This window comes from Caenorhabditis elegans, chromosome II (assembly GCF_000002985.6).
Source record: "Caenorhabditis elegans chromosome II".
Taxonomy (NCBI): Eukaryota; Metazoa; Nematoda; class Chromadorea; order Rhabditida; family Rhabditidae; genus Caenorhabditis; species Caenorhabditis elegans.
In genome coordinates this window covers 1862594-1883374 of record NC_003280.10, presented here as the reverse complement: position 1 = coordinate 1883374, position 20781 = coordinate 1862594, and the positions used below count along the sequence as shown (strand labels likewise).

At 33.4% G+C, this 20781-nt stretch overlaps 8 protein-coding genes and 2 pseudogenes across 12 annotated transcripts; 3 read left to right on the top strand and 7 right to left on the bottom strand.

Annotated features, from left to right (window-relative positions):
• Positions 1-569: 569 nt before the first annotated feature.
• math-5 (MATH domain-containing protein) lies at positions 570-1764 on the top strand (the record flags this gene model as incomplete). Its single annotated transcript, NM_061707.1, has 4 exons — positions 570-682; positions 731-1008; positions 1262-1388; positions 1434-1764. The coding sequence occupies 4 exons, from the start codon at positions 570-572 to the stop codon at positions 1762-1764; spliced, it is 849 nt and encodes a 282-aa protein (NP_494108.1).
• A 902-nt stretch (positions 1765-2666) lies between these two features.
• Positions 2667-3787, top strand: math-17 (annotated as a pseudogene). Its single transcript has 4 exons — positions 2667-2821; positions 2870-3146; positions 3209-3335; positions 3382-3787. Coding segments are annotated over exons 1-4 (965 nt in total).
• An 824-nt stretch (positions 3788-4611) lies between these two features.
• math-16 (MATH domain-containing protein) lies at positions 4612-5796 on the top strand (the record flags this gene model as incomplete). The annotated part of the gene is made up of 4 exons (NM_061705.4): positions 4612-4728; positions 4786-5064; positions 5265-5406; positions 5460-5796. The coding sequence occupies exons 2-4, from the start codon at positions 4809-4811 to the stop codon at positions 5794-5796; spliced, it is 735 nt and encodes a 244-aa protein (NP_494106.3). The 5' UTR covers positions 4612-4728; positions 4786-4808.
• Positions 5797-6137: 341 nt separating this feature from the next.
• math-13 (MATH domain-containing protein) lies at positions 6138-7417 on the bottom strand (the record flags this gene model as incomplete). Its single annotated transcript, NM_001377702.1, has 4 exons — positions 6138-6456; positions 6520-6646; positions 6982-7259; positions 7314-7417. The coding sequence occupies 4 exons, from the start codon at positions 7415-7417 to the stop codon at positions 6138-6140; spliced, it is 828 nt and encodes a 275-aa protein (NP_001364700.1).
• An 851-nt stretch (positions 7418-8268) lies between these two features.
• Positions 8269-9895, bottom strand: math-11 (annotated as a pseudogene). The gene is made up of 4 exons: positions 9640-9895; positions 8826-8952; positions 8358-8766; positions 8269-8309 (listed from the first exon to the last, which is right to left on the bottom strand). Coding segments are annotated over exons 1-4 (833 nt in total).
• A 131-nt stretch (positions 9896-10026) lies between these two features.
• math-10 (MATH domain-containing protein) lies at positions 10027-11833 on the bottom strand. Its single transcript, NM_061702.3, has 4 exons — positions 11715-11833; positions 11393-11670; positions 10692-10818; positions 10027-10641 (listed from the first exon to the last, which is right to left on the bottom strand). Exons 1-4 carry the CDS (start codon positions 11825-11827, stop codon positions 10230-10232), a joined length of 930 nt encoding a protein of 309 aa, NP_494103.1. The 5' UTR covers positions 11828-11833; the 3' UTR covers positions 10027-10229.
• A 736-nt stretch (positions 11834-12569) lies between these two features.
• On the bottom strand, positions 12570-13955 carry math-14 (MATH domain-containing protein; the record flags this gene model as incomplete). Of its 2 annotated transcripts, NM_001267114.2 has the most annotated exons (4): positions 12570-13120; positions 13171-13297; positions 13515-13792; positions 13840-13955. In NM_001267114.2, 4 exons carry the CDS (start codon positions 13950-13952, stop codon positions 12685-12687), a joined length of 954 nt encoding a protein of 317 aa, NP_001254043.1. In that variant the 3' UTR covers positions 12570-12684. The 2 variants fall into 2 exon arrangements, with proteins under 2 accessions (NP_001254043.1, NP_001254044.1); NM_001267115.3 differs by lacking the exon at positions 13840-13955 and having other exon boundaries at positions 13515-13788.
• A 1525-nt stretch (positions 13956-15480) lies between these two features.
• Positions 15481-16994, bottom strand: math-15 (MATH domain-containing protein). The gene is made up of 4 exons (NM_061700.3): positions 16871-16994; positions 16548-16822; positions 16018-16144; positions 15481-15967 (listed from the first exon to the last, which is right to left on the bottom strand). Exons 1-4 carry the CDS (start codon positions 16981-16983, stop codon positions 15592-15594), a joined length of 891 nt encoding a protein of 296 aa, NP_494101.2. The 5' UTR covers positions 16984-16994; the 3' UTR covers positions 15481-15591.
• Positions 16995-18490: 1496 nt separating this feature from the next.
• C16C4.17 (uncharacterized protein) lies at positions 18491-18797 on the bottom strand (the record flags this gene model as incomplete). 2 transcript variants are annotated; one of them, NM_001267112.3, is made up of 2 exons in its annotated part: positions 18491-18664; positions 18729-18797. In NM_001267112.3, 2 exons carry the CDS (start codon positions 18795-18797, stop codon positions 18491-18493), a joined length of 243 nt encoding a protein of 80 aa, NP_001254041.1. The 2 variants fall into 2 exon arrangements, with proteins under 2 accessions (NP_001254041.1, NP_001254042.1); NM_001267113.3 differs by lacking the exon at positions 18729-18797 and having other exon boundaries at positions 18491-18643.
• Positions 18798-19592: 795 nt separating this feature from the next.
• fbxb-98 (F-box domain-containing protein) lies at positions 19593-20741 on the bottom strand (the record flags this gene model as incomplete). The annotated part of the gene is made up of 2 exons (NM_061699.1): positions 19593-20442; positions 20491-20741. 2 exons carry the CDS (start codon positions 20739-20741, stop codon positions 19593-19595), a joined length of 1101 nt encoding a protein of 366 aa, NP_494100.1.
• Positions 20742-20781: the final 40 nt, after the last annotated feature.

The window sequence follows — 20781 nt, the reverse complement described above, 5'->3', positions numbered from 1 at the left end:
TTGATTAATATAAAACTCTGAGGCAGCAAAATTTAACTAAAGCAAACTAGAAGAGAAAAGAAAACCGTACAAATGTTCATTTAAAAAGGCTATTAGCACTGAAAAAAATATGTGCTCATTGTTATTCACAATGTAGCTTAGAATTAAAGCTTTAAAAAATTTGCCATTAAAGGTGGAGTACCGAAATTTGAGTGATCAATGTCTTGCAGCACGTGGGTTATTTTCGATCTAAAAAAACAAAGTCTCTATATTTTGGTACTCCACTTTTAAGCAGAAAGTACAAATTCCTCATTTTCTCCCATCAAGTTGACACTTTCTTCATGTTAGGAATAATTGTTCAACTGATAAGAACTCCTTTTTAACTCACCACCTTGTATCTGTTTCTTCAGACAAACTCTGTGACGTTTTTTGTGTGAAAATTGATCATATTGCTAGTTTTAATTTATAATTTCTATTAACCAAAACACTTTTTTAGTCAAACTATTTATTTAATTTTCAGTATATACTCTTTATTAAATAATCCCAATTCGTTTGTACTAGTTCCTTTTTATGATTATTATTTCAGAACAATGACCAATTCCTGCAAAGAGTTTGTGATAAGCGAACATATTAAAAATATTTCACGATTTGTTGCTGAAGAGTATTACTTCACTAACACGGAAGAACGATTCAATATTCCATGGTTGGTAAATCTAAATGCACCTGAATAATCATGTAAAGTTTGTTTCAGGAGAATGAGAATATGGAAAAAGAATGGATATTTTGAGTTTTATTTGAGATGCGAAAAGGAAGAATGTGAAAACAGAAAATGGTCAATTGAAACTGAGTTTACATTGAAATTGATTTCATGTAATGGAAAACGTTTGACAAAAACAGACAATTACACGTTTGAAAAACCGGAAGAACGTGGTTGGTCTGAATTCATCCGTTGGAAAGAATTAGAGTGTGATTACGGGGTTGATGATAGTATTGTTGTTGAAGCTCATGTCAAAATAATTAAAATAACCTGTGAGTTCGAATTTCATTTTTTAGAGGAAAATTGAAAAATGTTAGACGAAAATTGAACAATTTGAAAAAAACTTTTTACTCTCCAATTCAACTAATGGTGGTTTGAAAAAAAGGATTTAGTCTTATAACACTTGGAATATTCAGGAATACCACAAAAAATCAAAAATAAAAATTGCAAAAGATTAAGACGAAAACTCTTGAAAACGCGAATTTCCAACGATACCTGTGAAATGAAAAATATTAATAAATTCAGACTCTCCGTGCATTGAAAACGAAAATCAGAAAATATTTCTGTTGCATCACACTGTTAAAAATGTTTCAAGTATTAAAGAAGGAGGTAACTATTTCACAAATACAGAGAAAAGATTCAATATTCCATGGTTTGTTGTTCAAAGAAACTGACTTTTATTTATTATTTTATTAAGGAGACTACAAATTCAAAGATTCAATGAATTTTTTGGACTATATTTGCGATGTGAAAAAGAACTATCCAATAGAAGGAACTGGACAATTGAAGTGGAATATGATCTAAGATTGGTGTCTCTGAATGGCCAGAGTTTATCTATCAAAGGAACATCCACTTTTGAAAAGCCAATAAGTTACGGCTATTGCAAGTTTATTAGATGGGATGATATGGAAAATAAGTATATGGTGAACGACAGTGTAATCATTGGAGCTCTCGTCAAGATCACCAAAATGACAGGATGTGAAGAGCAAACAAGTTGGTCCTGGATGATAAATTCTATGTTTGCGTAATCAATGTTGTAGGGAAAAATTACACTGTGAAAAGACAATAAACCTTTTCTTTTTTGCTTTTCATATTCATTTTGTAAAGTAACATATTTTCGCTGTTTCTGATAAAGAATTTATAAGAGAATTTGATTAATATTAGAACACTCTGAGGAAAAAATATGTTTTTACAATTTAATCATAGCAAGCTAGAAGAGATAAAAAAAATCGAACATACTTTTATTTAAAGGTAAAGGTGCAACAGCGCCAGTGGGGAAATTATTAAAAACCACTCCCATGGTCCAATAATGACCGAACATCATAATGAAACTTTTCAAAAAATTTTTGAGAATTTTTTGTTTACCGTCAAAAAGTGACAATTACTCAGTTTTTGCCACTCTTGCCACAGCTTTTTTTCAGGTTTCAACACAAATGAAAATTCCTTCACCAAAGGTTATTGTTAAATTCGTACTGACAAAAATTGTTTCTTTACAGTTTCAATTTGTGCGAACAAAAAAAAAATGTCTTTATCATCCTGTATAATTTGCTCAGAGTTAATTTTTCTCTTTCAGTTTTTCCATTACAAAAAAGAGCCTTTTTCCAAAACTTTGAACCGACATAACTTCACTACGAAATTCGGTATTTTTAGGTTATTTTGGGTCTAAAAAGCAAGTTCGCTATATTTTGGTACTCCACTTTTGAGCAGAAAGTACAAATTCCTCATTTTCTCCCACCAAGTTGACAGTTTCTCCATGTTAGGAATAATTGTTCAACTGATAAGGACTCCTATTTAATTCACCACCTCTTATCTGTTTCTTCAGACAAACTCTGTGTTTTTTTCTGTGTGAGAATTGACCATATTGCTGATTTTAATTTCAATTTTCAATTAACCTACAATATTTGGTTGTACTACATTTTATTTTCAGTTAATGCTTTTTATTAAACAATCCCAAATTATTTCTATAAGAACAATGTTCAATTCTTGCAAAGAGTTCACAATCAGCGAGGCTATTAAAAACATTTCACGATTTGTGAATGAAGAGGACTATTTCACTGACATAGAAGAACGATTCAATATTCCATGGTTGGTAAATCTAATTGCACTTGAATAATAATGTAAAGTTTGTTTCAGGAGAATGAGAATATGGAAAAGAATGGATATTTTGAGTTTTATTTAAGATGCGAAAAATAAGGATGTGAAAACAGAAAATGGGCAATTGAAACTGAATTCACACTAAAACTGATTTCATGTAATGGAAAAAGTTTGACAAAAACAGGGACTTACACATTTGAAAATCCGATTGGATGCGGTTGGTCTGACTTCATCAGTTGGAAGGATTTGGAAAGTGATTATGTGGTTGATGATAGTGTTGTAATTGAAGCTCATGTCAAAATAATTAAAATGATCTGTGAGTTCGAATTTCATTTTTACCAACGATACCTGTAAAATGAAAAATATTGATAACTACAGACTCTCCGTGCATAGAAAACAAAAATCAGAAAATATTTCTACTGCATCACACGGTTGAAAATGTTTCGAGTATTGAAGAAGGAGGTCACTATTATACAAAAACAGAGAAACGATTCAATATTCCATGGTGTGTTATTCAAATGAAACTGACTTTTATTTATTATTTTATTCAGGAGGCTACTGATTCAAAGATGTGATGGATTTTTCGGATTATATTTATGCTGTCAAAAAGAACAATGCAATAGAAGGAACTGGACTATTGAAGTAGATTACACGCTGAAACTAGTTTCCGTAAATGGCCAGAGCTTATCTTCCAAAGTAAAATACACTTTCAACGAGCCTAATGCTTACGGCATTGGCAAGTTTATTCGATGGGATGATATGGAAAATAAGTATATGGTGAACGACAGTATCATCATTGCAGCTCTCGTCAAGATTACCAAAATGTCTGAATTTGAAGACAATTAAAGTATGACCTGGATGATGAATTGTCTGAATGTGTGATCAATGTTGAAGCGAAAAATTCCACTGTAAAAAAACCTTTTCTCTTTATCTTTTCATCTTCATTTTGTGAAGTAACACAGTTTTGCAGTTTCTGATAAAGACATTATAAGAGAAATTGATTGAAAGAAGAAACCTTTAAGGAAGATATATGTTTGCATAATTTAATCATAGCAAGCAAGAAGAGAGAAGACAACCAAACATACTTTTAAAAACGACTCCTTTGGTCCCAAAATGACCGAAAATCATAATCAAACTTTTCAAAACATTTTTGAGAATTTTTTATTTACTGTCAAAAAGTGACAATTTTTTTTGCCACTCTTGTCATAGCTTTTTTTCAGTTTTGGACACAAATGAAAATTTCTTCACCAAAGGCTATTCTAAAATTGGTACTGACAAAAATTGTTTCTTTTTGGTTGTGCAACTTGTGCAAACAAATGTCTCTATCATCCTGAACAAATTGCTCAGAGTTAGGTTTTTTCTTTTTCAGTTTTTCCATTCCAAAAATGAGCATTATTCCAGAACTTTGAACCAACATAACTTCATTACGAAATTCGGTAGTTTTGGGTCATTTTCGATCTAAAAAAACAAAGTCTCTATATTTTGGTACTCCACGTTTTAGCAGAAAGCACAAATTCCTCATTTTCTCCAATCAAATTGACAGTTTCTCCATGTTAGGAATAATTGTTCAATTGATAAGGATTCCTTTTTATTTCACCACCTCTTATATGTTTCTTCCTACAAACTCTGTGTCGTTTTCTGTGTGAGAATCGATCATATTGCTAGTTTTAATGTTAATTTTCTGTTAACCAAAAACGTTTGGTTGTTCTATTTTCAGTTAATTGTCTTTATTAAATAATCCCAATTTGTTCATACTTATTTTTTATTGTTAATTATTTTAGAACAATGACCAATTCCTGCAAAGAGTTTGTGGTAAGCGAAAATGTTAAAAATATTTCACGGTTTGTTGATGAAGAAAGTTACTACACTAACATAGAAGAACGATTCAATATTCCATGGTTAGTATATATAAATGTAAAATATTTGAAAAACTAACTATGTAAACCTTGTTTCAGGAGATTGCAAATAAAGAAGCAATATGGATTTTTTTAGTTATTATTTGAGATGCGAAAAGGAAGAATGTGAAAACAAAAAATGGTCGATTGAAACTGAGTTCACATTGAAATTGGTGTCACACAATGGTAAAAGTTTGATGAAAAGCGGGAAGTACACATTTGAAAAGGCTGATGGATTTGGTTGGTTTATATTCATCAGTTGGAATGATTTGGAAAGTGATTATGTGGTTAATGATAGTATTGTAGTTGAAGCTCATGTCAAAATAATTAAAATAAACGGTGAGTTCAAATTTCATTTTTTCTCAAATTTCAAAGAAGTTTTCATTTTCCAACTCAATTAATGGTGGTTTGAAAAATAAGGATTTAGTCTCAACATACTCGGAATATTCAAAAATACAACAAAAAATCGAAAAAATTAAACTCTTGAAAACGCGAATTTCCAACTCTACCTTTGAAATAAAAAATATTAATAATTACAGACTCTCCGTGCATTGACTCTCAGTGCATTGAAAACGAAAGTCAGAAAATATTTCTGTTGAATCACACTGTTGAAAATGTTTCGAGCATTAGAGAAGGAGGTTACTATTTCACCAAAACTGAGAAACGGTTTAATATTCCATGGTATGTTATTCAAGAAAATGTACTCTGGTTAAATTTTTTATTATTGTTTCAAGGAGGCTAAAGATTGAAAGAAGAAATGGGTTTTTTGGATTATATATATGGTGTGATAAAGAACAATCCAATAGAAGAGACTGGACAATTGATATGGAGCAAGATCTAAGATTGGTGTCTCTGAATGGTCAGAGCTTATCTCTAAAAGGAACATGCACTTTCAAAGAGGCAAGGGGTTCCGGCTGGGAACAATTTCTAAGATGGGATGATATGGAAAAGAAGTATATGGTGAACGACAGTATCATTATTGAAGCACGTGTAAAAATAATTAAAATGACTGGATGTGAAGAGGATTCAACCTTTTCTCTTTTGCTTTTCAGTTTATCTCAATATTTCTAAAGCCATTTCATGAATTTTTTCCTCCCTATTTCAATTATTTCAATCATGCATTTTTATCAGTGCCATTGAATTTTTAAATAAATATAGCCCCAATCTGTCCAAAACTATTTTTATTTTCGCAAGGTAACATAGTTTTGCAATTTCTAATAAAACAATTCTTTGAAAGATTTATTGAAAGAAGAAACCTCTGAGGAAGATATATGTTAGCACAATTTAACCATAGCAATCCACGAAAGAAAGAAAACCCGTACAAACTTTCATTTAAAAAGTTATTGTGTGAATAAAACTGACAAAAAAATGTGTTGTTACAATGTTTTTTACAATGTAACTTAATCTTGACATTAACTAATTACACAATTAGAGGAATTATTGCCATCACAGCCAGTCATTTCAGTTATCTTGCCACGAACTTCAATTCTGATCCTATCGTTGTCCACGTACTTCTCCAGCATATCATCCCATCTCATAACTTTTCCTAAGCCGTAACCAACTGGCTTATTGAAAAACGATGTCGTGCTTGACGTCAAGATCCGACCATTCGCAGAGACTAGTGTCAGCGTAAGTTCAACTGCGATAGTCCAGTTCCTTGTATTGGATTCTTCCTTTTCACATCGCAAAAACAATCCAAGAAATCCATTCCTTCGTTGAATTTTTAATCTCCTTAAAAATGGATTAAAAGGATTAAATTTTTGATTTTTTGTAAAAGTTAAAAAAAATTCTTACCAAGGAATATTAAAACGTTCTTCTACTCTCGTGTGAAAATCTCCTCCTTCTTCAATGCTCGAAACATTTTCAACAGTCTGAATCAACAGAAATATTTTCTGATTTTTGTTTACAGTGCACGGATCATCTGTAAAGAATTTTTCCTATAGATTTACAATTTAAACTTAACGGATATCTTTCAAATGAACCGAGATATAACCTATTGAAAAAGTGTCACAGTGTCCCATGTTGATTTGATCTACGTAGATCTAGGAGAATCTACGTAGATCTACAAGAATTCCGGGAATTTAGGCGCAGACTTTTAAACTAATGGTTAAGAAATGACGCCACATTTTTTGGGAAATAAGTTCCCGCATTCTTCGTAAACGGGACATGGGACAGTCTGACACCACGTGAATATACAGACTCAGATGTTTTTTTTCCAATTTTTTTCACATAATTATAAGTTTCGAGCCAACTTACCCGTCATTTTAATTATCTTGACATGTGCTTCAATTACAATACTATCGTCAACCACATATTCCCTTTCAAACTTCTCCCAGCTCAAGAAGTCTCCGGATCCAAGCCCAGACGGCTTTTCAAACGTTCTTCTACAATCTGTCATCAACCTCTTCCCATTGTATGACACCAGTTTCAGTTTAAATTCAACTTCAATCGACCATTTTCTAGTTTCACATTCTTCTTTCTCGCAGAGCAAATAAAATTGAAGATAACCATTGTTTTTCCGGATTTGTAGGGCCCTGGAGGATTTAAAATTTTTTAATTTAATTGAAAATTAAATAAAAAAAACCAACCATGGAATATTGAAATGCGTTTCTGTGTCTGTGGAATATTGCTCCTGATCCTCGAATCGTGAGATATTTCGGACAGATTCGCTGATTGTGAACTCCATTGCCATTGCTCCGAAACAGTATTTTGGAATATAAGAAGCTAAAATATAATACAAAATATGTCAGTGATAATGAGAAAATAATATTGGAGTTGGTTAATATAGGCCGGCCTATTCATCCATATGACATTGCTCAGTTTTGGAGCAACTGGAAAGTAGGAGCTGAGGAATATCTCAGGAACACAGATATGTTTGCACAAATTTAACATAGCAAGCAACAAGAGATACTGACGCCATAACGGGTTGTGAAAGCTTCCAAGTAGGCGCCAAAACGCCCTCTTGCGGCTACCTCTGTCTGCCTCAGGTTGCTTGCCTCCTGTGTAGTGCGGCGCGGACCATGAAAAGTGTCGGCCGCGGGAAAAGACCTATGAGATGTAAATAACAAGCATTTGACTTCTCGCCATGGTGCAGGAAAGGCCGGGTTCAGGCAGACAGGCTGTAGGCAGGCGTCAGGCCCTGAAACCGTGCCTGCCTCCCATGGAAGCCCGGTTAGGTATATTTTCAATTGATTATCTGGAAGAAAATAGCTAAAAACCTTTTTTGCGGAAATTTTTAAAAAATTTGTAGCTATAGTTTTTCAGAAAATTTTAATTCTATTAACATTTGTCTAATTTAGTACTGAATTTCTATGAGTTCAAACTAAAATAAACTAAAAATATTTTAAGAACAATTTTTGAACGAAACATGTTGCAATCGCGTTAAATAAATCAATTTGACAAATTTGAACAAGTTCGGACGATAATTTTTTTAGATCAATTTTCTCTTCAAGATCACCCAAAATTCAGCATGTAGTCAGCATGCATGTCGTTAAAAACACTAAGAAATTCAAAATATTCATATCTCAATTAGATCAGAAATAGTTAAAACTCCAAGAATGAGCATTCCATCGCAATTTGAGTTCCTGAAAATTGCAGAAATTTTTTTTTGAAAAACATACAAATTCGCCTACTCTGGTTCCAAATCCAGCTCAATTTTGATTGTTATCAATTTGAACGCGGCTTTCCGTGTTTCTGTGCCTATTGTCTTCACATTTTGTCAATCTACTTTCCATATCACCAATGACCATTTCCTCTTCAAACCCAGTCATTTCAATTATTTTGACACGAGCTTCAATAATAATACTGTCATTCACCACGTACTTCTCCTCCATGTCATCCCATCTTATAAACTTCGAAAATCCAAAACCAGTTGGCTCTTTGAAAGTAGGTGTTCCATTGAAAGATAAGCTCTGGCCATTTACAGACACTAATTTAAGAGTGTCCTCAACTTTGATTCCCCATGGTCTGGTTTCGGAAAGTTTTTTGTCACAATATATGAATAATCCAAAAAACCCATTACTTCGATGAATCCCCAATTTCCTAAAAAATATTGCACTACATACATATATAATATAGTGTACATTTTTAGCATAACAAACCATGGAATATTGTATCGTTTTTCTATTTTTGTGTAGTAGTCGTCTCCTTCTTTAATGCTCGAAATATGTTTAACAGTGTGATTCAGCAGAAATATTTTCTGATTCTCGTCTCTATTGCATGGGGAATCTGTAAAATAATTACTAATTAATCAATTTTAGATTTCTTAAAATTTCCAGTCAAAGTTTTGACAAATTGCAAAATTTTTTCCATGAAAGGCAGGCGCAAAATAAGGGCCTGACGCCTGCCTCCAACCTGCCTACCTGGCAACCACATTTTTTTCGCCCCGGCCGACACTTTTCGGGTTCAGAGCGACGCTACGGAGGAGGCACGGCTTAAGGCAGGCGTCTTGGCGCCTACACTCAAAATAACTGAATATCGTTGCTAGTGTTCAAGCTAATTAGCAGGTGCTCAAGCTAGTAGGCGCAAACGGCACATCTCACGACAAATTGCAGAAAACGCACAAAAATCTAATTTTCTGCATTTTGTCGTAAAATCGGGTGCAAAAGTTTCAAGAAATTGATTTTTTTAGCTGAAAATTTGACAAATTCAGGTGGACATTGGCCAAAAGTTTACCAAAAAACAGAATTTTAGCGAAATTTCATATTTCCGGTTTACTGTAGCCCCAGTTGTGTGCAAACACAGCACCTAGACATAGGATCTTACGACAAAATGCAGAAAATGAACAAAAATCCGATTTTCCTGCATTTTGTCGTAGGGGGATGCTCAAGCTAATTTACAGGTGCTCAAGCTGATGCTCAAGCCTATGTACAGGTGCTCTAGCTAGAAGAAGCTCGAACAGAAAAATCAACTTACCGGTAACTTTAATTATTTTGACATGAGCTTCAACTACAATACTATCATCAACCACATAATCACTCTCCAAATCCTTCCAACTAGTGAATTCCGTAGATCCACATCCTGCAGGCTTTTCAAATGTGTAGTGATCATTTTTCACCAAACTTTTCCCGTTCTGCGACACCAATTTCAATGTGTACTCTACTTCAATCGACCATTTTCTGTCTTCACATTCTTCTTTCAGATAATTTAGGAATTAGTTTGAAACTTTAACAAACTAGGAATATTCTTATGTGATAATTTTTGGGGGTTGAATATTTTTGTGAAGAATTCTTAAGTCAAAAGTTTCCCTGCTGTTCGTAGGTTCTTATTATTTTTAACGCAATTTTTTTTACCTTTTGTAAAAAGTTTTTGTATTTTCATTCAACAATGATGTTGGTAGATTGATACTCAGAAAATTACAAACAATGACAAAAATTAACAAAAATGGCATTCCACTCAAAATGACCATTTAAATTAGTCTTGCAATACTGATAGGAAAAGAACGGTAACTATTATTAAAGTATAATGTTTTAATGGAAAATAATAATATATCGTTTCTTCGCAGCTTAGTTTTGCCCTCCGACATTGATCACACACTCAGAGAATTCATCTTCTAAATTATCACTACTTGTATCACTTTCTGAATGGGATTTGCTCGATTCATCTTCTCCATCGTCACTGCTCGAATCGTCGTCACATCCAATCATTTTAGTAATTTTCCCACGTGCTTCAATAATGATACTATCCTTTACTATATAATTCTCTTCCATAATATTCCATCTCATGAATTTTTCGAAACCTTCACAAAATGGCTTACTGAAAGAACCTGAATCAGTAAGACTCAGGCTCTGTCCATTCAAAGACACCAATCTTAGATCATAATCCAATTCGATTTTCCAACCCCATTCAGGCTGCTCCTCCTTTTCACATCTCAAATATAATTCAAAAAATCCATTATTTCTTTTGATTTGCATTCTCCTTAAGTTGAATCTAGTTAAAGCTAACGTACGCATTACAAAATAACAAACCATGGAACATTGTGACGTGTCGCTATTTCAGTGTAATAATCATCTCCTTCTTCAATGCTTGAAATATTTTTAACAGTATTGCTTAAAAGAAACGTTTCTATATTCTCGTCTTCGTCACATGGTGTATCTGTAAAAGGTGCTTTAACCATTGGAAGTATTAGGGTGTTCGAAGTTTTTTCATTTTTTTCACAGTTTTGAGATTAGTAGTATTTGAAAATTATCCAATATGGTTAATATTGAAAGGTTTGTCGGTCGTCTATACAACCACAAAAAAATCTAAGAAAAATCAGAGCTGAAAAAAAAACACGACAAAACTTATTTATCTGCCAAGCAGCCTACAAATTTCTATAGCCTATAAATTCGAGCCCTTCTCTCCGCTTTTCGTGTTTTTGACATTTGTGGCTTGCAAAAAAGGTAACACTGTGTTTGGATTTATAGCTCTTGATCCTTCAACGAATCTGATGTTTGACCACATATAAGTTTGATTTCACCCCACAGTGGAGCAGAAAAGCGCAGTAAGTTTTGAGCAAAACTGAGCCCAGGGTGACTTGCAGAAGCAAGTACATGCAAAAGTTCAAAACAAAAAAGTTGTTATAAAATAAAAGTAAAAAATTGGGAAAAATGACTTTTGCCAGAAAACTCGTTTTTTTTTGGCCCGCTAGTCACCATTTACTAAAATTCCACAGGTAATAGCCACTTACCAGTCATTTTGATAATTTTAACATAGGCTTCGACTACAATACTGTCATCCACCACATAATCACTCTCCAATAGATCCCAAGGCTTCATTAGACAAACATCACTTTTATTTGAATTTTCAAAAGTGAAGTGTTCGCTGTCTGTCAAACTATCCCCGTTGTGGGATACAAATTTCATCTTGTAATCAGTTTCAATCGACCATTCTCTGTTTTCCCAACTGTCTTTTTCACATACCAATCCAAGATCAAAATATCCGCTGTCTTTCCTGATAAACATTCTCCTAAAATACTTTAAACGTTATTTCTTAAAACTTAAAAAAAGAACCATGGAATATTGAATCGTTCTTCAGTGTCAGTGTAGTACTCCTCTCCATCCACAAATCGTGACATATTTTTGACCGTCGCGCTCAAGCTGAACTCTTTGCACAATTTAGACATTGTTCTGAAAATGTTACCATATTACAGTGAACGTCTGGGAAAGAATAAAATAAGTTAATTTTAGAAAAATCAAAAATTAAATTAGACCAAAAAAAAAGACAGATATGCCTGAAGAAACATATGCAAGGTGATGGTTCAAAAAGGTGTCCTTATCAGTGAAATAAATTATTCCTAATATGGAGAAAGTGACAGTTTAATGTAAAAATGCCAATTTTGCAAAAAATAGTGAGGAATTATGTTTACAATGCAATATTTAATACAAGGATTCAACATCTAAGATTGTTCTGAAATTTTTTAATAGAATCCAGAACCACAGTCATGATAGTATTGACAGAGAGCAGAGTATAAGCTGAATGTGCAGGGCAGAAAAATTGACACCAAAGAAGACTCACAGAACATGCATCTTATCAGTGAACAAGTGTACCAATAAGGAAGTTGAAATTGAAAGTAGCAATATAACTTTTCATGGAAAAAAAAAATTTCTTGGAGCCAAGTCGAATGAAAAGTGAATGATGGGTGAAGCTCAAGTACTAGAAAATTGTTCAAAACCGCTTTAATTATAACAGGAAACCTCCTCACAATCAGTCATAGAAAGCCTCTGAGAGGAAATTGAAAATCGAGCGTATAGTTCTTTATCGGTAGAAGTTCTTCCTTATAGTTAGATTGTTCATGTCATGTGAAAAGTGCTCATTATTTAGTGCTATACGTAGGTTCATATTGATTTCAACGCTAATTTCCCTTTTTCAACTCTTATAAAAATCTTTATTTCCATCGAATAATGATATTGGAAAATTGATACTTAGAAAAGAGCACAGACAGTAATAGTCGACGGAAGCAATTTAATGAAAATTGATAATTTATTGTTTCTTCACAGTGTAATTTTGCCCTCCGACATTGATCACACACTCAGAGAATTCATCTTCTAAATTATCACTACTCGAATCATTTTCTGAATGGGATTCGCTCGAATCGTCTTCTTCATTCTCACTGCTGGATTCGTCGTCACTTTCTTCAAGACTAGTGATTTTTCCACGAGCTTCAATAATGATACTACCATTCACCATATACTTCTCTTCCATGTCATCCCATCTCATGAATTTTTGAAAACCTTCACCCGATGGATAAATAAACAAGTCTGAATCACTAAAAGTCAAGCTCTGTCCATTCAAAGACACCAATCTTAGTTCATAATCTAATTCGATACTCCAAGATTTTCCAGGATCCTCACAATCCTCTTTTTCACATCTCAAAAATAATCCAAAAAATCCATCATCTCTTTTAATTTGCATTCTCCTTAAATTGAATATAGTTTGAACTAATGTACATATTATTCAATAAAAAACCATGGAATATTGTGACGTATCGTTGTTTCAGTGTAATAGTCGTCTCCTTCTTCAATGCTTGAAATATTTCTAACAGTACTGCTTAAAAGAAACGTTTTTGAATCCTCGTCTTCGTCGCATGGTAAGTCTGTAAAAAGTGTTATAGACAGAAATATAATAATCATTTACAGTCTAAAAATATGTCTGCGTCTTTCTTAATATATGATAAATACTTATAGTGCTACTAAAAAATACTTGTATTCCAAAGGTCATAGACACTCACCAGTCTAAAATTTTGAAAACATTTTTTCAAGCTTCAGAGCAAGTAACCAAGTTTTTTCGTAAAAAATGAAAGTCGAACTCACCAGTTATTTTAATTATTTTGACATGAGCTTCAACTACAACACTATCATCAACTACATAATCACTTTCCAATAAATCCCAACTAGTGTTCAGACCACCATCGAATATATTTGAATTATTGAAAGTGAACTTTTTGCTTTCCATCAAACTTTTCCCGTTGTGTGATACTAATTTCATCGTCCAATCAGTTTCAATCGACCATTCTCTGTTGTCCCAATTGTTTTTTTCACATTTCAATCCAAGACTAAATTCATCGTCACACTTAGCGATGCACATTCTCCTAAAGCACGTTCACCATTATTTCTTAAAACGTTTATCAAACAAAACCATGGAATATTGAATCGTTCTTCTGTGTCAGTGTAGTATATCTCTTCATCCACAAATCGTGAAATATTTTTGACAGTCGCGCTTAAGCTGAACTCTTTGCACAATTTAGACATTGTTCTGAAAACTTTTTCATATTACAGTAAACGTATGAACGTACGTTCTCTGTAATATGAAAAAAAATACACACATGTGAAAATAACAAAACAAATTTAATTATAAAAATCAATACTCAAAGAGAGCAAAAAAAAAAGGAGACGGAGCAATTCGATAGGTCTGAAGAAACATATGCAAGGGGACGATTTAAAAATGAGTTCTTATCAATGAAAAAAAAATTCCTAATATGGTGCAATTGACAGTTTAATGTAAAAATGTCAATTTTGCAAAATACAATGAGAAATTTTGTTTAGTTGCATGAAAGTTCAGAACTAAAACATATAATTTTTGGAACAAATAATTTTCAAACAAATGAAAAAACACTTTCAGAAAATCAGTATGGCGCTATAAATGTAGTTGTTTTATAATTTAAAACTCTTTCTTAGATTGTGCAAATATGCCAGTTTGATGGAGAAAAAATGAGGAATCTGTTAGGAAATTTTCAGAATTACTTGTTCCATTAAGATTTTTCACTCCAAGAAAACCGGCTGACGCCGATTCCTGAACTCAAAAATTACAAAAAATTCCTCATACCTTCAAAACCTTTATAAAAAATCACTGATAAGAGTATACTTATAGTCGTTTCCTAATAGTGTTGCTACGTTTAAAATGTCTATTCATTACAGTTTGAATGGCTTATTTCAACAATTTTTTCTATAATATCTTGATATCAACTTTCTTTTGAAAAAATTGACCAAACTATGAAACTGTTAAAAATATCCTAAGATTTGTGGATAGAGAGGACTACCCCACCGACATGGAAGAACGAGTCAATATTCCATGGTTAACATTACAGTTGATTTTCACAATATTTATAAAAACGGAAAATTTCAGCACTGAAATTTATAAAAATTTTCACCGACTCAGCTTTCAAAAACAGATAATACAATGGGATTGTCTGAAAATCCTGAATAACATGTCTTTATTAGACACAGCTCTATTGTCAGTGCTCCATATAAAAACAGGCTCCTGTAACAGGGATAAATTCACAATTCATTCAACATGAACTTCATCATCTACATTCTTGTCCTCATCGCATGTGCTCCAGCTGCTGTAAGTTTTCCCATTTTAGGCCTTTCTCCAAATGTTTTTTTTCAGATATCGATTTCCCACCAATTCCGGGAGTTATTGGAGGGTTTGGAGGAACAATTCCAGGAGAGACGGATGATTCAGGAATGTTTGAAGAAGTAGGAGCAGGAGTAAGAAAAGCAATTCCGGCAATTCGGAAAGTCGTGGGCGATGAACCAGCTAGAATTCCAGGAATAGTTGAAGAAGTCGGAGCTGCAGTTAGAAAGGCAATCCCAGGAATTCCGTCAACTGTATGAGCCTTTTTATTAACTGTGACATGTTTGAGATAAATATATTAAACATTATGAATACATATTTTTGGTTCCAAATGGGAAAACAAGAAATGTGTGACCAAATTTAGGTTCTGCTTTTTCTCTTTTTTTTTCAATTTCTTTACATTCAACCATTGCTCAAGATAGGTAAGGTTTAATTGATTTATGTAGAGAGTGCAAAACTAACGTTCATTTTAGGTTGAAAATAGAGAAGTTTCATATCACAGTGATAAAAATGAATTAGAATGAAAAATGCAGTCTATTGTCTTTTTACAGAATAGTTTTTCCCTCCAACATTGATCACACAGTCAGAGAATTCATCATCCAAATCATCAATACTTGTTTCATCTTCACATCCAATCGTTTTGGTTATCTTAACACGAGCTTCAATAATGATACTGTCGTTCACCATATACTTCTCTAGCATATCATCCCATCTTATGAGTTTACCATAGCCGTAACCAGAAGGCTCTTCGAAAATTGATGTGCTAGTGAGATTCAAGCTCTGTCCATTTTGAGACAACAATCTTAGATCATCCTTTACTTCAATTGTCCAGCTTCTCCTTTTGCACAGTTTTTTATCACACTGGAGATATAATCCAAAAAATCCATTCTGTCTTTTAATCTCTAATCTCCTCAAATATGATAATATTAAACTAGGATGTAATTTAGTCAAATAACAAACCATGGAATATTGAATCGTTTCTCTGTTTTGGTGGAATATTTGCCTCCTTCTTTAATACTCAAAACATTTTTAACAGTGTGATTCAATAGAAATGTTTTCTGATTTGTGTCTTCAGCGTACGGAGAGTCTGTAAATAACGTCTCATAACATCTAATTACATCTAATATCTAATTAGAAATGAGCGAGTTGATTGTCACGGTGCGCGCATTCTCCGAAATTAAATTAGATTTTGTGCATATTTAGTTAGAAATGGTTAATGAATATTATTGAATTAGAAATAATTGGTTTTTATCTAATTAGATCACTAACAGTTTGACTGAGTATCATTCTCAATACATGGATCATCTGTAAATCTCCCCTTGTTCAACTTCAGTTGGCGTTTGTTCTATTGGAAATTGTGAACTAACAAAGTATCTGTTAGTTCTTCTTTTATTTATTTGCAGTTGACAATTTACTGATATCTTTTGAATGAACCGATTTGAAACCATTTTAATGAAGATTAAAAACTTATAAATTAAAAGCTTACTTACCCGTCATTTTAACTATTTTGACATGAGCTTCAACTACAATACTATCATCAACCACATATTCACTCTCCAATTCTTTCCAACTGACAAACTCCCATCCACGTCCTAATTGATTTTCAAATGTGTATTTGTTATTTTTCATCAAGCACTTCCCATTTTGTGATACCAATTTTAATGTATATTCAGTTTCAATTGACCATTTTCTGTTTTCACATTCTTCTTTTTGGCATTTCAGAAATAATTCAAAATTGCCATCCTTCTTCTTAATTTCTATTCTCCTGGAACATTCTGCTTTATTTTTTCAAAAACCATTTAGATCAACGTACCATGGAATATTAAATCGTTCTTCCGTGTCAGTGAAGTAACTCTCATCATCAACAAAACGAGAAATGTTTTTCACAGTTTCGTTGATTCGGAACTCTTTGAAGGAATTGAACATTGCTCTGAAATAATTAGTAATGGTTTTGAAAAACAAAAATAGAGTTTTCAAAATTTAGAACTACAGTCAAGATACTATTGAACTAAAAATTGAAACCTTATTAGCAAAACGGAAAAGAAAACGTCTTTGAGCTTCGAGCTGAGAAAGAGTTTTGTAGGAATGTTGTAGTACGAAAAGCTATGAAAATAATGGTATTCATGTTTAAGCAAAGTAAAAACTTGAAACGCAATTGAAATCAAAAAAAAATGCATATTTGACCAGTAAAATGTTTAACAGTGAGGAAGACCAAATTGAAGTAGGAATTCAAACACTGCCAGTTTTCAAGCTGTTCAGTGAGTGGCGTATTGAAAACTGAGAGAAAGAGCAATCTGGAAAATTGAATTAAAGAAAATTAACAATAGAATAACGTTTCAAAATGTTGAAGTTTGAGTTTGTAACTAAAAATGTAATCTTGAGAACAAGGTGTTTTATGACATGAACTAATTCATTGAGAAAAAGAAACGCTTATCAGAGACACAGTACGGTGCTATTAATGTAGTTCCTTATCAACTGAAGCTCTTTCTTAGATTGTGCAAATTTGCCAGTTTGTAGGAGGAAACTTAGGAATTTGTTCTTTGGAGAATACTTTCGGACAATTCACTAATTCATTCGATTTACATGTTATATTTATATTACATAAAGTTTTGGCTGGATGAATTTGCGTTTGCGGTTTCTAAAGCATCGGATATGTTTTACTCCATATTTGAGTACAGGTACCAGCCGACCTAGTAATATACAGCTAGAATCGGCTGAAGTCGAAAACCGACTGGTGTTTATTTGGGACTTGAACACAATAATTATGAAACTTTCCTTATACCTCCGAAACCATTATAAAACATCACTGATAAGAGACCCTTCATAGTTATTTCCTATTAATTTCATCATATTGATCGTGTTGCTACTCTTAAAATGTATATTTACTACAATTTGAATGTCTTCTTTCAACAATTTTTCTGAAATGTTTCGCTACCTACCTTATTAAATTCTATTACAACTCTGTAACAACGTTTCACACAGCTCATAGAGTTGCAGACATTTCACCTGAACACCAAATTTTAATTTTCGATCTCTATATTTGTTCAAGATAAGATGTAATTACTAAGAGAGAGAGAGAGCCTGCTCTAGTATGTATATTCAGTAAGAACTTTTTTGGATTGTAATAGATTGTAAATTCCACTCTCGTCTGATGGTTTTACGACTACATATCGTCTCCTATTTTTATTAAAAACGCACATAACCTTTAATTCAATATATCTAATCGGACATACTATTAAATAAGATTTCGGATTAAAAAAGGTAGTATTAATAAAAAATATCCTTGAATCTTATTTCAAACTCACGAAAATTAATACTTGATTTTAATTAAAGAACAATGATTTATTAACATTTAGGTAATTTAATTAAAATAAAAACGTTAAATAAACGCAAGTTCAAAATTTCAACATGTAAAAGTTAATCCGCCTCACTATCAGCTACCGAAAAAACTGTTCATTATTCCATCAAAAAGTCCTCGGGTTCCTTCTTTTACAACTGTCGTTGTTGCTGGAACCTGAAGTTGAACTTCTGCTGCTACTCCTGGAGGAAATCCTGAGTCTGTTGATTCTATTTGGATTGGTCCCATTAGTGGAGGCAAGACATAAGCCTGGAAAAACCACTAATGAATCTTTGAAAACAGGAATCAAGTCTGCAAAACACCTAAAACTCACAAAAACCTGTGAAAATCCGAAACTTGGAGCCCAGGCGATGAGGACGAGTAGGTAGACAATGAAATTCATGTTGAATGAATTGTGATAGTCCCCTGTTACAGGGCTCTTTTTATGTGGAGCACTGACAAAAGAGGAGCCCAATAAAAACATGTTATGTCGGGTTTTCAGACAATCCTTTTGTGTTATCTTGTTTTTGAAATCCAAAATGACTGTTTTCGAAAAACATATTTTCATTCGAGGTACTGAAAAGGCCAAGTGTCCTAGGCCCTGTTCCAAACGAAAAATTTGAAAAAAATCGAAGCCAATGAGCCACCAGCTACCATTCTTGTCCGACACTATCGTGTGCACATTTTTTGAGCACTAGGACGTCACATTGGCTATTTCTTATATTACCCAGATTTTTACATTACACTTCTTTTTCACAATATCTATAAAAAAAAGGGAAAAAAATCAGCATTCAAATTGAAAACATTTTCACAGAATTGGCTTCCAAAAACAAGTAGTACAATGGGATTGTCTGAAAATCTGGAATAACATGTTTTTATAAAACATATCTCTTTTGTCAGTGCTTCATATAAAAAGATCCCTGTAACAGGGGACTGGCACAATTCATTCAACATGAATTTCATCTTCTACCTTCTCGTCCTTATCGCCTGGGCTCCAAGTTTCGGTTTCTCTCAGATTTCTCCAGCTGCTGTGAGTCTATTTGGTTTTTATTCTCAAAAATCCACAACATTTTTCAGGGTTTTGGAATATTTCAAGAATTGGGAGCAGGTGGCAAACAGGCATTTTCAACAGTCGGGAATGCTGTAGGAGAAGCATCGGCAAAACTTCCAGGAATTGCTGATGGAACCCAAGCAGGAGTTAAGCAAGTAGTTTCATCAATCGGGAACCTGATGGAAGGACCAGCTTCGAAAGTTTCAGGCATTTTTCAGGGATTGGGAGCTGGAGGCAAGAAGGGAATTTCCGTAAATTGTTTGAGCAGTTTTTGATATGTTTCCGGAGATAAATATACACATTAAACATTATGAATTGTTGCAGAGTTACGAAAAAGCAAAACTGAAAAGCAAAACTCCAGGAATCCTCGAGGTTTTCCCGCCTTTTCAATTCAATACAAATTTCGCTCAGTCTAGGATTTGATCCATTTATAAAATGTCTAAGAAATAGATTCACATTGGATAGGGTAAATGAGAAATAAACTTCTGCTTTTGTAACATTTATTGCCAACAAGTCGTTGAGATCCATCACAAACGAAAAATTCAACCCGATGCTATTCAAGTTTTCTGATAAAATAGCCCTGGTGTGTTTGTTGAGAAGACCTCGGTCCGAAAGGCTAACATTCTTGGCGTCACGGTAAATATGGTCAAATAGCGGACGGTTTTTGCCTAACATTATTATTATTCTCCATTTAATCCCTGCCAGTTTGTCGCAGGCTTCGTGGTTTCTAGAAACGAGTAACTGGTCCACTTCCAGAAGATTCAAGGCAACAAGAAAATGTTTCAAACATTTTTCTAGTGAAAAGTTTCGATTGAGAAATCGGCATTCCAGGTTATACGTGTATACCAGATTTTGATCAGCTTTCAAATAGAAAACATAGGATGTGCCCGCAACATTTACAATAATCTCTTCTGAATCATCTAGTGTTACTCTCACATTTGCTGCTTGGATATTCAAAGATCTGACAGAATTTGGCGAGATCAGTGAGAAACTCAATCTATAAATGATCTTTTAATGTATTATAGTAGAAATAAAATAAACTTACAGGTCGATAATTGCAAAATGCTGAAGGGTAGCACGAAGGGCCTTCGATGGTAGACGGAGGACGGGGAAGGACGGAGAAGACATGACTGGGGGAATAATGAATAATGAATGACGAGACACAGATTGGAATAACCGGGTATCGATTTTTTTATTCCGACTCCCGGGAAGAATCTGTGGGAAGCAGGGTCGTGCTCTTCCCATACACCTGAACCTATTTGTGACTGTTTTGACGATTCTCTCGAGGGGCTCCATTTTTTATAGTTATTCTACAACGGCGTATCATGGCCGAAGA

What these genes read in the sequence shown, in the direction of transcription:
- math-15 (NM_061700.3), bottom strand. Translation starts at nt 16,983, where the DNA reads ATGTTCAATTCCTTCAAAGAGTTCCGAATCAACGAAACTGTGAAAAAC. An exon ending in GAACGATTTAATATTCCATG is followed by an intron (nt 16,823 to 16,870) that starts GTACGTTGATCT and finishes AGAATGTTCCAG; the next exon opens with GAGAATAGAAATTAAGAAGA. An exon ending in AAACGATTCAATATTCCATG is followed by an intron (nt 15,968 to 16,017) that starts GTTTGTTATTTG and finishes ATCATATTTGAG; the next exon opens with GAGATTAGAGATTAAAAGAC.
- math-10 (NM_061702.3), bottom strand. Translation starts at nt 11,827, where the DNA reads ATGTCTAAATTGTGCAAAGAGTTCAGCTTGAGCGCGACGGTCAAAAAT. An exon ending in GAACGATTCAATATTCCATG is followed by an intron (nt 11,671 to 11,714) that starts GTTCTTTTTTTA and finishes AAAGTATTTTAG; the next exon opens with GAGAATGTTTATCAGGAAAG. An exon ending in TAAAATTATCAAAATGACTG is followed by an intron (nt 10,819 to 11,392) that starts GTAAGTGGCTAT and finishes CACCTTTTACAG; the next exon opens with ATACACCATGTGACGAAGAC.